The sequence below is a fragment of the Buteo buteo genome, chromosome 11, assembly GCF_964188355.1.
Source record: "Buteo buteo chromosome 11, bButBut1.hap1.1, whole genome shotgun sequence".
Lineage (NCBI taxonomy): Eukaryota > Metazoa > Chordata > Aves > Accipitriformes > Accipitridae > Buteo > Buteo buteo.
Genome location: NC_134181.1, coordinates 34247975 through 34266468, shown reverse-complemented (window position 1 = coordinate 34266468; position 18494 = coordinate 34247975). Strand labels below are relative to the sequence as shown.

At 39.3% G+C, this 18494-nt stretch overlaps 1 protein-coding gene across 4 annotated transcripts in view; it reads right to left on the bottom strand.

Annotated features, from left to right (window-relative positions):
* Nucleotides 1-13479: 13479 nt before the first annotated feature.
* Nucleotides 13480-18494, bottom strand: part of ADGRD1 (adhesion G protein-coupled receptor D1) — a 157800-nt gene continuing 152785 nt past the window's right edge. For all 4 annotated transcript variants that reach the window (XM_075041457.1, XM_075041458.1, XM_075041459.1 and 1 more), the window contains 2 exons: nucleotides 17770-17862; nucleotides 13480-17072 (listed from right to left, as the gene is read on the bottom strand). In XM_075041457.1, the coding sequence (XP_074897558.1) occupies nucleotides 16977-17072; nucleotides 17770-17862 (189 nt within the window). In that variant the 3' untranslated portion in view covers nucleotides 13480-16976. The remainder of the gene's footprint in view (nucleotides 17073-17769; nucleotides 17863-18494) is intronic.

Genomic DNA, 18494 nt, shown 5'->3' with positions numbered 1-18494 from the left:
CATCTGATTCCAATTTTGTATAAATGTTCCTATAAAAATAATTTTTGAATCTGTGCTGTTATACAAGAGTAGCATTTGACCCTTCTTACATTTCTTTGACTATTAAAACTGACTTATGATGGAAGAGCTTCTGCCATTCCACTGTAGCTTTCTAATTGACTCCATAATTTTTGGTATTAGCCCTAAAAAGACCGTCTTGGTTTTTCTTTCTGTTTTTCCCCCCACAAAAAATTCTGTTCACTTTCTGTGATGATCTTAAATGATTACACCAGGCATATGCTGCTAATGCAGAAATGAGGTGGAAGCAAACGAGGCCTACAACTCTGTACATTCCAAGCAGATGGTATGTGGGCAGCATCCACGTCCTCAATGCACCAGGACAGCCCCTGCACCTCCAGAGGCAAAAAAGCTGCACTGCTGGTATCATGCAAGGATATAATCAGGTCTAGCAACCTGAATTATCTTCTTGAAACAGGTATTCCCTCTCAGGTGCTGGGTTCATTCATAAAAAAGTGTAGTTCTGGTATCACCTGAATCAGTGCTCATTATAGTACAAATACTGCCCAGGCTGCCCTGCTGTATTGTGCTGGTTAATGTTGTTTCCCTTTGGTTGTTGATACTCCTAAGACTCATTTCTTTGAAAAAGTCACAAATGTCTAAGTACTGGCAGCTTTTGTAGGCATCCTGACATTTCAAAGACAGGACTGATCTTCTGGGTTTGCAGTTTGCAGCAAGGTTGCAGATAAAAAAAGTCTGATATTAAGGTCAAAATAGCTCAGATTTTCAAATCTACAAGTTTAAAGGTATGTATAAATATTGATATATACCAGTATGCATACAGAGATCTCTAAAGAATAGCAGACTTGCATCTCACTTACAGTTTGACTTATAGTTGGGAAACAGGAGTTCAGCTGAAATAGACAACTGAGGTTATATTAACTCAATAAAAAATGTAGGGTCTAACTCAGAAAATCCAGCATCTTTTCACAGAAGTCAAGTGATTTTCTCATTTGTCTGGCCAGCTTCTATCAAGTTCATTACTCTTTCTTGATTAAATCTTTTCTAATGATTTCTGCCTGAATGTGAAGCGGAGAAAGGGTAGTCACAAATCACTCCTTAGACAGACTCTGACAGCAATGTATATGACTCATTTATGTTCAGCTGGATGCAAGTCTTTAATTCTTCTTCTTAACTGTAAGGGAAAGGGTATCATCAGCAACAAATATCCTAAGGGTGTAAATTCTAAGAAAGGAAATTTCTACTATGTTATAGCTGGCAGTAATTAGAAAATTGGAAAAATGTTGCAAGTTTATCAGGAATAAATATAATAGTGAAAAAAGGGAACCAGTGTAATAATACTGAACATTTAAGTTACTACAGTCCATTTATCTCATCGAATTTATTTATCTGAAGGAGAACAAAAAGGCAACTTTTGCATCTTTGGTGTATTTCTATAACTGGAGACTATAAACAGTTTGGTCTGTGAGTTGCAACACTTGAAAATTGTCGTGGTTTAACCCCAGCCAGCAACTAAGCACCACGCAGCCACTTGCTCACTTTCCCCCCACCCAGTGGGATGGGGGAGAGAATTGGGGGGAAAAAAAAGTAAAACTTGTGGGTTGAGATAAGAACAGTTTAATAAAACAGAAAGGAAGAAAATAATAATTATAATAATAATAATAAAATGACAACAATAATAATAAAAGAATTGGAATATACAAAACAAGTGATGCACAATGCAATTGCTAAGCACTAGCTGACCCATGCCCAGTTATTTCCTGAGCAGTGATCCACCCTCCCCAGCCAACTCTCCCCAGTCTATATACTGGGCATAATGTCACATGGTATGGAATACCCCTTTGGCCAGTTGGGGTCAGCTGTCCTGGCTGTGTCCCCTCCCAGCTTCTTGTGCCCCTCCAGCCTTCTTGCTGGCTGGGCATGAGAAGCTGAAAAATGCTTGACTTAGTCTAAACGTTACTTAGCAACAACTGAAAACATCAGTGTGTTATCAACATTCTTCTCATACTGAACCCAAAACATAACACTATACCAGCTACTAGGAAGACAATTAACTCTATCCCAGCCGAAACCAGGACAATGAGTAATAGACACCTTCTGGCCTGAGTAGAGTGACTTACATAGAAAGAGTATCCTATTCAAGACCAATAGCTACACAAGCTTTTTGGTGCAATCAGATCTGTCAGTGAAAGATATAGGTAAATTTTCCTTTTATCCAAAGGATACTATTCTTATGTTCTAGCCTCAATACTGGCATAGTGTTCATGCAGATACCTAACACTATGCACTTTGCTTAGCTTTACATGTTCAGGTGCTACCAGATAGGGGTGTGAGAAACTTGTAGCAGTGGGAACCAGAACTGTTTCTTATTCTGGAATAGGCAGGTCTTAATTTGCATTGCATTAGCATCTTAACTTCATTTAGATTTAAACGTGTTAGAAAATAGAGGTGGATGCTACTCTAGTCTGGACAGTGGAGTTGGGTTGCATGTATCCATTTCAGGATCACAGTGTTCGAAGGATGCATTCTTTGCCAGGCAGCAATAGCTGAGAGAGAGAGAAGGGTTACAGCCTCCTTAGCTCCTCTAGGAAACCTGTGCTCACATAAAATTAAACGTGTGCTAGGTGCAGAATAGCAAGTTCCCTCAGTTTGGCCTTCCAGATAGAAGGGAGTGAAAAATATTCTTTTTCCTCTCAACCACCTTTTGTCTGTTTCACCTGTTATTTTTCTTTTGTCTACTTTTCCTCATAAGGCTGATTGATTCTTTCTGAGAAAGAACTGGGCTGCTCTGAGCAAGGTAAAAAAACACGAGCTTTTTCTCCCACTTTCCCTAAATAACGAACATTTCTTATTCTATTTGCTTGGTTGCCCGCTTTTATCTGTAATTTGGATCATAAACCAGGACTGCCTTTTTTTTCAGGAACACTGAATAATATAATGGCTGGTAAATTGTGATGATATTTTTCTTTTTTTTTTCTTTTGTTCTGAATTTTTTTGTGTTTTAAATTAGATTTGGGAACTATTCATACTCTATAGAACAAGCAGAAACAAAAGCATTTTATCCTCTTCATTTCTGACTGCAGTGTCTGGTTGTCTTAACATGTTGTCTTTCCCTTTTTTACTGAAAATGAGAGAGGGCTTTTTTCAGTGATACTAGGGTGAGTCAAGGCCTGATACAAAGCTTACGGCTGTTAGTACAAAAAATTTCTGTCACCTTCCACTGGTGCCGAATAAGGCTGGGAATCTTCCTGTACAGTTAGGGATTTGGGTGCTTGCATAGGATTCCTGGCTTAAGGCTCTGCTTAAGAACGGCTTCCAAAAGAAGATGCTCAAATGTTCCTTCAAGACTGATATTAGCAGGTTCTGAAGTGGATGACAAAGAGCAAGGGGTGCTGAGAAAAGGGGCAGAAAAAAAGAAAGCCCAAATATTAAGCAGGAAAAACAGATTTTAAGATGGGTGTCTATATATTAAATCTGTCCTCTACTTTTTGGAGAACTGAACCTCTGCTCTGCTCTCCAGAGCAACAGTTTCTTCTTTGCTTTCCACTTTCCCTGGTTTCCCTTCCACAACTGTCTAGAGGAATTTCTGTTAAGGAACTAGAGTCAGGGATAGAACTAAATCCAGGGCCAGGCGATTTAACTTTAGTCATGGACATTCACAGGTTATCAATTCCCTGGTAATTCCTGAATTAAAACTTAAATAGCAAATTTTCAGTCCTGTTAGGAGAGAAAAAAGACTAGGATATTTTAATTGTTTTCATAGTTGCCTTCTAATGACACAAACTGAAGCATTACATGGAGTCAGTCTTCTTGGTCATGTTTTGAAGAAGGGTTACTAGGTAGTAAGTTTATTTCATTCCTTTACGATGTTTTAGTAAATGATTATTTCTTCCTCCCTCCCCTTAAAAATCTCTTTCTTTCAAGCAATACCATTAACATACGGTATGAAGAAAAGTCTTTCTGTTATTGGTCTGGATTCCCATCACCTTTTCCTTATCTTGTGGCAGTGTGAATGTCCCTTTAGACTATATTCCCTTTTGGAAAATGACCCCCAGAGTTTAAGGGTACATACAGCTACCAATACCACAGGTTTCTGGTTTGGTTCTAGCCTTTAGACAATTCCCTTGTATAAGTACTTGTGATTAATAAAAACTCCTCTTACTAGTTAGTCATAGTGCCAGCACAAGGACCAGCAAGTAAACTCAGGGGGAGCTGTATCACAAAAGAAAGCTTTTACTGTTTACTGTTCACTGAGTTTGTGTGCTGCCTTTCCACATCCACCCTACTTACCAGCAAGGAGACCAGCTATTACTTTGTGTTTATGCAGCCTTGTTTCTTGCTAGCCCCTAAACACTGCTGTCATCAACAGTATTATTTGTATTTACAATAAAAATAATAATGAATAGCAAGTAAGCACTGTAAATACTGCACACAAAACTGCTCAAGAGAATGCTTTTCACAGATTAGGGCACAGTTTACTGTTCTGTCATGAAATCTCCTGATATCTCCTCAACTGCTAAAGAGAAGTGAATGAATTTTTGACTGAGTTGCGACAGGTTTTACTGCATTCATCATCCTGTAGAGCCATCAAGGCGTTTCTGTCATGCCTATTATTATGGTACCTTGGCTCCTAGAACAGTGAAACTTAATTCCTTATTGACTGAGGCCCACGGAGGACTAATGTGAGAGCAGGAAAGTCGGGGTCTCTGCTAGCAGTTGGAGGTAATTGAGTCCAACCAGTGGTAGGAGGTGGAGTATTGCTGGCCTGGGGCAAGCTGCTAATTAAAAGATGCTTTTCTGGTAGCTTATGGCAGAGGAGCCCTGACATAACCTTCAGTAAGGGGCCTCTTTATTTCTCTTGAATGCCAATGAAATTATTAATAAGAAGATCAATTTTAAGTGCTGCTCCCGGTTTGGGTTGCCATGGAGATGGCTGACCTGCCATTAGAACAAGGCAGACTTGGGGAGCAGCCCCTGTGTGCTCACTGGTGGCTGAGCGTGTTCTGTGACTTGGATGAAAATGCAGCAGATTACAGCTGTGCATATCTGAGGCACTGGTTCTCTTGTTAGAGAACCAGTTTTGATAAATTCAAACCAGCTACTTATCAGTTTGTACCCTTGATCTAGCTGTATGGGACAAATACCTTCTATAGAAACTGGTATCTTAAGAGCCCCAACATCCACCACATGCCAAGTTCAAACCATAAAAGCAAGTAAGGCAGCAAGAGGGGCTGTTCAGCCAGCAGCCGCCTACCCAAACACCAGGCCAGCCAGAAAGAAGCAGGGGGCCAGAACCGTGCTGAGCCAAAAAGCAGAGAGGGGAGGTAAGGACTGAATCAAAGCTCTCAGCAGGGCTGCAGAGTGGGTTATTAGCTGCTAGCGAAGTCAGCCGGAGACAGGCCCTCAGGTGGCACAAGTTGCCATAACTTAATTGGTGCCAATTTACAGCACTTCAGGATCTACTTTGCGGAGCCATCTGGGCTCATGGAGAGGATGTTTTCAGAAAGGTCTCGACCAAGTATGGGTTTCTGTAAGTGAGTGTTTACAAATAAGCCACTTACTTACCACCTGGGCTTTGTAGATAGCCACAAATTTCTCTTTATCACATAACCTCAGTCTCCCCAGCCAGGCAGAGCAATGTCAGATGCTAAAGGGAAAAAGTAAAATGTAGGCATTGCAGAAATGGACATCTACAGTACCTGATGTAAGTGCTGGCAAGACCAAGTAAGAAATGCCCAAGGAGTTAAATAAACCAAAGAGGTATTTATGGACAGGGAAATAACCAGCTTGAAAGAATGAAGAAGGGAACAAGAACTGTGAATGTATTTGATTACCATGAGCAGCCACCAGCTGCCTCACATGCCCTAGACAAATACAGTTTGACTTGTAATTAATTTCATTGTGTAAAACCCACCATCTGTAGGAAGAAAAAGCAGAAGGTAGAAGTGGAGGTAGTACAACCTCTTCCCTATGCCGTTCCCAAAATTAATACTGCAAAAGCAGCAGTACCTGTAGACCATGTAGGAGATAAATGCTTATAGTTTATGACATCTGCTCTGGCTTCATTTGAATAGATAACGCCAGGTAAGTGAAACAGAAGAGTTTGGGGAGTGACCACACAAGTGACTAAAAAAAATAAATTGTTCTTAAAGCAGTCTGGGAGGTGCCTAGTGGTAGTGATGCACTTTAAAAAGAATGTTAATTGCCAAATAGATGAGATAACTGGAATTTGGGAGTTTAAAATGTGTTTATTTTAAAATGTCACGAACTAAACGTACACTTTAAACTGAAAATGCAATAAGGATTAAAAAAATGTTTGCAACTAATTGTCAGATCATAAATTTAGGTTTCAAATTGCTCAAAACCAGGATTCTGTCCATTTGTGCAGTTTAAAAAGTGGGTCATAGTTCTAGTCCAGCCCTTGTGCTCTGCAGAGAAATCATACAGACCTAAGCACAGTAATTAATGTAGCTGTGAGGAACATTGAAGTAACATGAAACACACCAAATCTTTCAGCCTTTCTTTCTACAAAGTTTTCTAGTTCTCAAACAATTACCAAGCTACTAGGGCTTTAACAGCACTCACTCTTGAATGCTGCTTGAAAAAGAGTGGTTTAACATGGATTGCAACTTTATTGGTGCAAAGAGACACACTTTACAAATTTTTTATACTTTCCAACTCAAAGTCAGAAGTGGGCAGGAGCTCTCTATTTGACTGGAACTGTATCAATGGTAGAAACAAAATAGCTTTAGAAACAGACAGAAGCAGAGAGGTCCTGGTTGTACAGATGATGTGTTATTATGCTTTAGTGTCACTGTTATCATGTATGAGAATTTTATTGTTTTCTGGCAGGAATAACTTGAAGGAGTAACAGTGGTTTTGGCCATGACAGCAGGTGACCAACACTACTGTGATTTATGGGAATTTCTTATTTAGCAGAAGAGTAAATATTACTCCTTTTGGCGCCTCCCATCACCCCTGCCCCTCTGAGGCAGGTAGCTCCATTCCTCTGAAAAGGGGGTTAATGTGCACTCTGACCCATCAGCAGATCCTGTGTGTCTCACTGTTTCTGCAGGGATGTTTCTTGACTGAAATCAGATATTTTTGGCCAGGGTCCTACCGTGCTGGCAACCAGGGAGAGTTTGAAGATGTGTATATGCAGGGTGTACTTTGTACATCACTTCCATATTACAAAGTGAGTTGCTGTCCATGGCCCTTGGCCCAAACAAAGAATAAGGCTGCAGCCTGCTTTTGTATTACTCATTTTGCATGGCAGTTTTCTGGGTTTTTCTTTGGGGCTTTTTTTCCTTAAGCTGCATCTCAAAGTTCTTACTTTCTCATCTTGGAAAGTACAATGTTTCACAAATTATAGTACACGGAAGGAAACTGGAGTTTAGCTGTTTTGAGCTTCCCAATGAGCATTTCTTGTAGTGCCATTACTGAGGCTGTTATCTGAAAAATAGCTCTATTAAATGAAGAGCTTTGATATGTAGGAAGAAAATTATCTGATATTTTTTTCCATGTTAAATTATTGTACTGATGCACATCCAGGAGGGACTGCATTTTTCTTGTAGAAAGAACAGTTAGGTGTTAGATGTTCATTGGAACAAACATTTTCTTAATGGGAAGATGTTATTAAAAGTTGCTCTGCAAAATGTTTTGTTGTTTGTCATCGCGAGTTATGGCTAATGTAACAGAGCGGAAAGACAGACTGTTATTTCACAAAGTTTGCTCTGAGCACACGCATGAGTTTTGCAGAAGGATGTAGGTGGCTGAAGGACGAGGACAGCAGAGCAGGATGCAGGGTGGGGGGTGAGCTTTTGTGAGGAATTTTGTTAGACACCCGTGCATTGCTCTCATCCAAGGCTGAGCCCCAGAGCAGAGCTGTAATTGCACAAGGCAGCAAGTGCTGGACTACAGGCTCTTCAGTGCCTGGGCTTGTTGTGCCTGCTCCTTTCATGGGTCTAGTTGGTTGATAGACTAGAAAATAAGTTATTTTGGAAGGTCCTTTGGTTTCAACTGCCATGGATTCAAAGAGAAATTACTCATAGAAGTGACTTTCTTGAAGTCATGGTGCAACTATTACCCTTTACTGTCCACTGAAATCCTCCTAAGTGGCTACTGTGATCCAAATAAGCTCTGCTCTTAAGATGGCAGAGCATGGCATGAGTTATTTTATTTTGCAGCACAAATGTATCCTGTATTGAGTGTCTGAGGCAGGCAATTCAGTAAGTGTAAATAATAACCGATTTTGACAGAAATGCCTTGTACACTAGAGACCCTTCAGACAAGCAGAGAGTGGCTTTCACACATTTTTTCCAGCTACATTGTAGAACAGAATGCAGAAATCCAGATTTGTGACACTCTGGGTGATTCCTGCTCCCCTGCTGGAAAAAAAGCCTGCACTGTTTCACTGGTGTGGCTTTTGCCTGTGACAAATGCATTGACGTGACTTTTTCTGTGATTATTCATTTTCCTTAATGGGTTTGAGGGAGAGGAAGTTCCTTGACAGTATTATGGAAAGAAGCAGCAACCACACTGTGGCAGAGAGGAGGTATAAGGCATGTAAAATATCCTGGCCCTGCAGCTGTTCTGTAGAATGAAATGCTGTGCTCTCCCCTGCAAAATGTAAGCGATGCAAATCTACTGTGGGGCAATCTTTGATTTTAACTGGGGGAGGGTCTCTCCTCAAGATGATATAAGCAGTGAAAGAAAACAGGACAATACAGGAAATATAATACGTACCATGCACATACCGTGAACAAAACCACAACTCTGCGCATGAGATGTGTTTGTTCAGTGAGGTAATGATGAAGCATTTACTGATACGAATGGGGGGGGTCACCATCTGACGCCCCTGTCTTGCCCGGTGTCTCTGTGTGTGCCCAGCTGCCAATGCAGCGTGCTGCAGAAACCCCTGCAGAAATCCAGGATTGGCAGCAGGCAAGTCTCATGGGGTTTTGTGCTGATCATATAGCAGCTCTAACGCTCAGGGGCTCTCGGTGAGAACCACTGTGTGGTACTGTGCTCTGCCACACACTTGCTGGCTGAAGGCACGTGGGAGGTTGGTGAGAATGTCTGCGCTTATCCGGGATCTGGTGCCGATGCACGGACAGTCAGTGCGTCGAGGGGAGGTCGATGAAAGTGGATGTGGGCAAGTGTTGCTGGGAGCTGCATCCGATATTAGAGCCTCCCCAGCTAGTTGGGGCAAGTTAAAGCAGAAAAACGTTTTCTACAACAGACTTTGCTGCAAAGACTCACTGAAGCTAACGGGTGTACCTATGCAAAATTTATTCTGTTCAGTAGAGGTTTGTGTGTGTGTGTGTGTGTGTGTATAACCACCATATTCAAAAGACGAATATTGCAAAGAGATTTGGCTGTCAGTATTTCCAGAGCACTGAACAACTCATTCTGGATATGGGATCTTCAGATATGGTTCCTTCACACTATCATGATTTAGGCAATTATTAGTTGCTGGTATTAACAACATTTTACTCAAACTACTTTCTTCTCCACACAAAGTACATCTTCTGCATGGTGATACTCCTCTGTGTACCGTTAGCCCTACACAGGACTTTTGATATCTTTAACTTTTCTTTTTTCAGGCTGTGATTGAACGCTGTTCCAAACAACTGATGAGCAGTAAAGGCTTAGGCAAGCTGCTTAGAGAGTTCCTAACATTAAACTAATTTTTTGCCAGGTGATAAGCAGCCACTAGTTTTGATATCCCCTTAGTTTGAAGGTATAAGAAATTATTTATAACATCACCAAATAATGGATAGTCTGGCTTTTAAGAACTAATTCTGAGAGACCTTTTGCATGCTGTATGTTGATTTGCTGTTATTAGCAGGCAATATTGAGCAGCCTTTTAGGCATATAAAACATAAGACTGAAAAATATCCCTACATCTTTGGGTTGATATGTAAACATGCAGTGTATTCTATTAACTACACATCTGAGATTTTAATGCATAATAAACAATCTAAATGTACAATATTCAGCTCACCAATTGTGAAACATAGCCCACAGACACTTTTTTCTTTATATTTATGATCTTCACTGCTGCAGAAAGCTGTCTGCACAAATATTCATAGATGCTAAGCCTCAGATCCTAAAGCCTCCCACGCAGTCATCAGCAGAAAGTAGGAAAGACCCACGGGTCAGTATGAGGACTGAGCTTTGCCCTTTTTCCTCTATGAGCACGTGCCCATATTCCCCCTTCCTTTTTTTTTTTCTTTTGGAGATGGCAAAATATGACAAATTAGTGAATACATGATCGGCTAAGTGAGAAGACGTGTTCACATTTAGTTGACCTGTGCAGAATCTGAAAGAAAAATGCCAGAAGGCAACATGCTATAGTAAACATAATATGAATTTTAAGTTATCAAAATCCCAGATTTTCCAAGGAGCATTCCATCTTTGCTGCTTAACTTGAGACACTTTGGGAGGGTAAAAATTTTATTTTGTTTTGTTGTGCTTTTTCCTCCAGAATATTATGAGCACAAACTAAAACTTAAAGTTTTGCAGTGACAGAGTTGCTTATTGAGCTTTTTTTTTTTTTGGCTTGAACTATTTGATGCATTATTCCATGTTTGTAAGTAGAGATAAACAAATGCTTAGCTTGGAGTATGCTTAAAGAAACACATGCAATGCCCAGTCAAGCCTGCTTTTGTACAGTAACCACAGAAAATACTATGGGGAGAGAAAATTTCAGTTGCCTTTGGTATAGGTAAATTAGACTGAAACTACTATATTGGGAATTACCCTTAGTAAATTAGCAACTGGTCAAGGAAGCTGTTTGGTAAAGATGCACTGAACAATGCCTCAAAGCCACCCTTATGACTCAATATTTCTGTCATGTGTCAGCACCTGGTGAATATGCTGATGTCAGTGGTGCATTCAGTATTGTAATCACCCTTGACAAGATGAAATATGGCCTCCGAATTCCAAGAACATATGGGATTATTGAGAAAGAAAATTGTGTGAACAAGGGCAATTATAGCAATAACTATCCATGACATACTACACTAGTCATCCAAGCATAACATAGATATAATGAAAATATTTTAAAGGCAAACATGATGTAAACCAGTGCCAAAATTATCTAATTTATTATTCTGTCATGAATGATAAATGTTAAAAATACCCTCTACATTTCACAGAATAGCAAGAAAACATTATTTTAGGTATGGCTTGCTACATGATTTGGAGGGATACAAAGGGAGGAAGGTTTCTTTGTAATAGGTATTGAAAGATGATGAAACACCTTTCTCATCTAAATTCCAATCTTTAATTTTTCAGGATATAATTGCTTTAGTTATTCTTCATCACATAATTCCCCTCCTATTTAACTTCCCATCATCACCCCACCACATCTACACAGCTATGGAACATAGAGGAGGCAGCTGGCAGCCTATTAATCATAATAGAACTAGCTTTAACCTTGAAAACACGTCATCTACTGAATTGCACCTCTATGATGATAAGCTTTTGGAGATGTTTGTTCTTTGAGATGTAACATTTCTGGATTTACATTATCATTTTCAGATAAAAGTGTAGTAGTAATAAAGTTTTAATGCAATATGCATTAGTCAAAAAAAAAATCACAATTTTTGTAATGTACTTCATTATGACCCATTGCCCTGCTATAGCATGAAACTAGTCCTAGAGCAAAAGCTTCAGTCTCTGAGCCACTCAAGCGAGGCCTGAACCTTGTGCTAGTTTTCTGCACTGACTGTACTAAATCCTAGATGTTCTCTTTCTGCTGGTAAGGCTACGAGTTGGCTGTCCTGAAGGTAAAGAGGAATCCCACCTACCTGATGCAGCTCTGAGGCATCATCAAAGTCATTCCCTGCTTTTGCTCTGATGCAGCGTGTGGCAGGTGGACCTGCTAGCCCTACTTACTCCACATGCCAGGATGCTCCCATGTGTGCGTTAGACTCTGCAGGCACAATAAGAAGGACATCTCTGCAGCTGGTAGAAAAAAAGTCAAGTGGAGAAACCTCTGTCCCAATGCTGTAGCAATTAACAGATGCTTTCCATTGTAACAGGACACAGCGGAGCGTAAATATGTAACGCAGTGGTTGGGAGGACAGGGCGAAGGTTAGGGGCCACACTGTACAATGCTTTTGTCTGCAGCACTGGAGCTAGCAACAGGTGAAAGAACAAAACTTACTGTGTAGCATTAGCATTTAATAATAAATGCTCTGTTTGTCACTGTGAGCTTCAAAGCACTTAAAAAAGAGGGCAGTATCATTATCTTCATTTCACTGATGGGATAAACACATAGTCAGGAAAAGTTACTTGCTGAAGGTCACACAGCAGGGTAACAGCAGAGCAATGACAAAACCCCTGGCATTTCTGAAAGACCATCTTTTCTGACCATGCCTTCACTCCCAGGCATCCAAAACATGGATAGTTGGTGGCAGTGGATGGTTGCTACAGTTACTTGGCTGCAGGAGAGTGCAAACTGCCATGGAAAGTTAACTGTTGTGCGTGCAGCCCTCTTCAATCCAGCAAATAGTCCCCCACCACAGAAAACAGAGGACAAGAAGATGCTGGTGTGATAAATATATATAGGGTGTATATATATGAGGTATATATACATCTTCTGAAAGATGTATATATATTTTTTAAATATAGTGTTATTTATATATGTAAAATGTGTGTGTCCACGTATATATCTAACCATAAGTCTGTGTGTGTGTATAAATATACGCATATATATATAAAGATAGAATCGTTTAGGTTGGAAAAGACCTTTAAGATCATTGAGTCCAACCATTAACCTAGCACTGCCAAGTCCACCACTAAACCAAGTCACTGAGCACCACATCTACACGTCTTCTAAATACCTCCAGGGATGGTGACTCAACCACTTCCCTGGGCACCCTGTTCCAATGCTTGACAACCATTTTGGTGAAGAAATTTTTCCTAATATCCAATCTAAACCTCCTCTGGGGCAACTTAAGGCCATTTTCTCTTGTCCAATCACTTGTTACTTGGGAGAAGAGACCAACACCCACCTCGCTACAACCTCCTTTCAGGTAGTTGTAGAGAGCTGCTATATTAAGAGATTTGGTAGAATGACAAGTTTCCCCTCTAAGTCTGAGACAGAATCCGTCCCATCTATAAATGTCATTTTTTCACCTAGGAACTGACCTTGACCAGGTTGCTGGAATAGTTGTGTTAGAAGAAATAATCTGCAGCAGCTGCTTCGTAAGATAGGCTCCTTTCTTAAAGGGGAGGGAATGACTTTCCTCGGTATATTCTGTGGGTATAAACTTTAATACAAAAATATTGTCTGCACATTACCCAGGCACACCTGACGCATATAGTAGGACTTCTCATATGAGTAAAGCTCTGCTTGTTTAATCACAACAATAGTACTCATAGGGAGCCATAATTGTTATGCTGTTGTTTATAACTCATGTCAAAAGAATAATTTGGACGAATACAAAGTTCTTTTAGGAAATTAAGATTTCTTATTTATTTGGGGGAAAAAAACAACAAACCTAAATTATTTTACTACTTACTGGCAAAGTCATTCTTGCTACATTACCTATTTTAAAACTCACATCTCATTCAATTAAGATTTCATACCATTGACAAAATGATGCTGTCCTGAAAAAAATATTGCAATAGCTGCTATATACAAGCCCATAAATAAACTGCAAGATTTTCAGGCTTCAAAAGACTGAGGACAGGAAGAGATTGTTTAAAGATTCATTTGAGCATTTCTTATTCAGTACATTTGCTGCATTCAGTAACAACAAAAATACATTGAATCAAACAAAAAGAATGGACTTAGATGGCAATGGAACACATTTATACTTCATGGGTTTTTTACTAGTTTATCAAAAACAGAAGAAACCCCATCCCCAACCTAGTATTATAAATACAGCATTCTAGCTCTTAACCTCATGTGACATAAACAACAAGATAAACTGTTTCATCACAAGTAACGTTCAGAAGTTAAAGCATGGGATGCAGGTTATCCACAGTGGATCTCAGTAGATGCAAGATAATAAATGCTCCCTCAATATATAATACATCTATGTCACATTCTAAAGTATAAAACCAAAAACATTTTCATGCTTTTCTTATTTTTGTTGAACAATTTTAAAATATTTTATACCTGGATAAAAAGCAGATTTAGCCCTTTATACTACTGTCATTTGGTACTGTCATTTGTATGTCGCATGTTTTTTTCAAATGGACCTTGGTAAGTGACACAGGTGACCAATATACATCAGGACAGGAGGAAATGAAGGCAATGAATATTGTGTAGAGAGGAATGTTCTTAAAAATTAAGATTTTTTTTTTTTAAAATGCTTTTATATGTCCTCTGGTTCATTCACAGCACTGTTTGTGCTATAATACAATGATTATAAGAGAAATTATCAAGGAGGGTCACAGTGTAAAAAAAAAACAACCAAAAAAACCCCAAACAAAAAAAAGCACAACAAAAAACCACATGCTCCAGTATAAAAAATACACTTAAATATGTTGTCTGCACACAATACAAACACTGAACTCTGTTATCACAGTACTGTTCTGTTACAATCTCCTCCATACATTCCGAGGGCTCCTTCTACTGTGTCTTTTGGGGGAAAAATATAATCTTTCTCAGGCCATGAAAAGCCCATATATTTGCACAGCTGTAAGACAGTCCCATGTAGAAAAGGCTAGGAAAAAGCCATACGTGAAAGCCAAAATAAAGACATAGCCATTAAGATATTTAGCTTTTACTGACCCACCTTTTAGAGTTAGCTGTCAACAATTTGAGTTATTTAGCAATAGGAAACACAAGATTTGAAGCCTATATATTTCGTGCATGTATATGTGTGATATGCAGTATGTCACATTCTGCTCTGTTCCAGCTGCATATATCCAGCATATATCTGGTGAAACTAAGATAATCTCTGTAGAATATTTTCATTTGTAGCCACAGACAAACTTGGGTGGACTGTGGGGTTTCAGTTTGGTGACTATACCAACAAGTCTTGGCCAGGAAGGGGAGAAGGCAGAAAAGATTGGTCCAAACTGAAACAGATCATTTTTTCTTAGTGCAGGAAGGGAACATGGAGAAAGCTTGTTTTGGATCAATCAAAAGTGAAATGCATTGATGTTTTCTTAACTTTCAACTCCATGTCTTTTGGATGAAACACTTCACTAAATTCAGTCCTAATTGATGAATGTTTCCTGTTCCCTAAAGATCAATTTACTTTTATTTTCTTTTTTACAAATCTACTATCCGATAAACAATTTCCATCCTGCACATTAGGGTGCAAATACCTTTTCTCTTGGAAATCAATAGCCGACAGCTTGCCAGATTCACTGGGACCAGAAATGGTCTGAGCTACTGAGGATACAAACTTTTAATTAAGAAAAGAAAAAAACAACGCAAAACCTCTTAGCAAAAAATGAGGTTGAAGATTTGCATATTTCCCTCCTTTTGTAGTATTTTGATAGCCCAGTGTATTAGGAAAGCTAATTACCTTGGTGATTCCTGAAAACCAGTATACGCAGTCCATTAGGGAGACAGCTACTGCAAACAAGGAAGAGCTGGGTATAAGGAGACATGGTTGCAAAGCCACTCTGCACAGGGGGCCTCATCTTTGGAAATTGCTCTGGAGACCCTGGCTGCTGAGTAAATCCTAGAGCGAGACACGTATTTAGGGGCTCTGACCACCTCCGGGGCTTATGGTCTGCTTTACCCCCAGCTGGAAAGGTGCAGCGTTGGCGCAGCCGAGATTGCATCCCCTTGTGCTCCAAACATCACTTCTGAGAACCTACAAAACACTGGTCAAAAGAAAAATTACAGTGTTTTTTCCTCCTTGAAGATACTTCATAGCAGTACTAAAGCAGAAGCTATTAAGTGCTGAGCAGAATTTAAAACCACAAAAGACTCTGCAGAGACCTATTTAAAAGATGTCTGTAGGTAACAATACATAGGCTTATTTGTAGTCTGGCTGTCTTCACAGTATATCATTGTGTTACATTTTTGTGGTTGGAATTCAGTGTCTCGATTTGACCAGTAAAAGAAGAAAGATAAGTCACAGTGCCAGGTTTTGATTTCCAAAAGCTACAGTGCATTTGTCAAATGCATTTGATGGACAGTTGTTGATTGCATCCAAAAGCTTCAGGCAAAGCAATACAAATACTTTGTATTGCAATATGTCAGCAGACACAAATCAGCGATAGAAATGCTGTGGACTGCTATAGGACAACCTTAGCCTTTTCTGCCTTTTATAGATATGATGTAAACAGGAATATCTAAAATACTGATAGGCCATGTATAGAAGTATTACGTTACATATGCTGTTTATGAGCATAGAGACATATGTATATATTAGCTTTGCTAATTCCACGCCCATGCTGGGAGCTGAGTAGCTGGAACCTGCTTCTCCCTCAAGTCCTGGCTTCCTTGTAGCATTTAAATTAATCACCACACTATGTATTTTGAATAAGCTTCATTTCGATAATTGGATTCTGTAAGGTAATAAATGTAAACTGAAAGTGCACAGCAAGACCAGAATAGCCCCATTACAACATCACAATGGGAAGCATTTCATTTTAGAGCATAAAAATCCATCTTTCCAGAGGTATGTTGCCTTTCCTCTGTTCTGGGAGCTGGAATGATTCAGATAGCAATAAGCCCTTTTTGCGTACCTAGTGTTTTCATCATTGCTGACAAAACCATCCAGTGTATATTTGTGCTAGTTATTTTTACAGATATTGCTAATAGCCAGGTGGTAGAATGTGTTACAGTTTTTTTGAAGGCAAGCAGATGAGGGCTATTTCCTCAACAAAACAATATGGCAACTTCCAATTTATTAGGCAGTGATTAAAAAAGCAGTTTTCTACTGGTATTAACAGTGAGAAAAAACTGGTGTACACTGTGTCAGAGCTCCTGAATGTATGGCTTGATTTGCACCAAGAAGCTGGTATTACTGTCAGACTGCTGATAAATCAATGCGGTTGGCTGAATTGGTGCTTTTATCCCAGGTGTTCAGTTTTGTGGGGGTTGTGCCTGGCCTGTTCCCAGTCATCTGGAAAACAAAATAATATTGAAAATAGATTTATTTCTTTTGCTAAACCACTCTTGTCTGGATGAAATAAAAGCTTGAAAACATCTATTCACATTACAGCGTTGTCAGAGTCTTGAGAGCATATGCCATAAAGGATTTTTAAACAGTTATTGCCAGGATCTAAGGTGATTGGCAGCGATCACTTAATAACACCTATCACTTCAGAAGTCTGGTTCTTTATAAAAAACAAATGTCTTTTGCCTCAAGACAATTTAAGGAGAGCTAGAAAAGCATATTCACGTGTTGACTTATTTAAGAGTTTATTCCTCGGGCTTAAATGTAAAAGTGCCCTATCAAAAAGCTATCATCATCAGACAAATACATTGCCAAAATGCTGCTTGAATGCATAATATGAAGTCCATTACAATTGGTGAGAATAGTCTCACTGAACCATACTCCAGAGTTCATAAACCTTTGTTTACCTTTATTTGATAATTTATCAGAAGGCAGAATTTTGTCCTTTGCTTTCAAAACAGATATTGTAGCTCCAACTTAATACTTGCTGATTCCACCTGTCTATACTGAAATATAGACTTTAGGTAGGTACTAAAAATACTTAGGTGCCTTCTTGTGTCCTGTTCTTTCTAACAGAATTTAATGTGGAACACTTTCAAGTACAATGGGGGGGGGAACAAAAAAAAAAAGAAGGAATACTTACAATGTCTGAATTGAAAGGTTTCACATTGATGTTGCGAGTCGAACTACTGGTAAGGGACCAGACCTTGGTTTTGTGCTTAAAGGCAGCTCTAACCTTTGGGGAAAAAAATGAAACCAGATAGATTTCTTTTGAAAAAGTTGTGTTTATTTTCACACATGTAGCTTACAATCATTTCCCCATTATCCTTCCTCCACATTAACGTCACTGTATTAAAAAACAGCAAACAATCCACTCCCACATTTTTCTTTATATTTATGGTTTCATTTTAAAATTTAACTTTACTTTTCAAGTACCCATACTTTAAATAGGAAGCATTGTATAACCTCACTTGTTTCTCATTTCATTTTCATGTTATTTGGGTTATCCCATTGTCCTAGATGTCCAAGATATGACTGTATTAGCATTCATCATGTTAAAGACAAAAAGTAATAAAAGCAGAGAAACCCAAATTGCAGGGCATATAAGCATACATCCCCAGTATTTGCAGTTCTGGTTTGAACGATTTCATAAAGTGCCAATATATTGATTTTCAGCAGCTCACTAGGAAACCTTCACATTTTCTAACTAAATATGTAGCCCCAGTGTCGTGGTTTAACCCCAGCACACCAGCCAAAACCAGCACACCCAGGCTGGACCACAAGCTCCCCAATTTGGGCAGGCTCGCCCTGGAGCTGATGCAGCCCTGATGGCATCCAGATGCCATGAGGACTTAAGCCAGCTGCCAG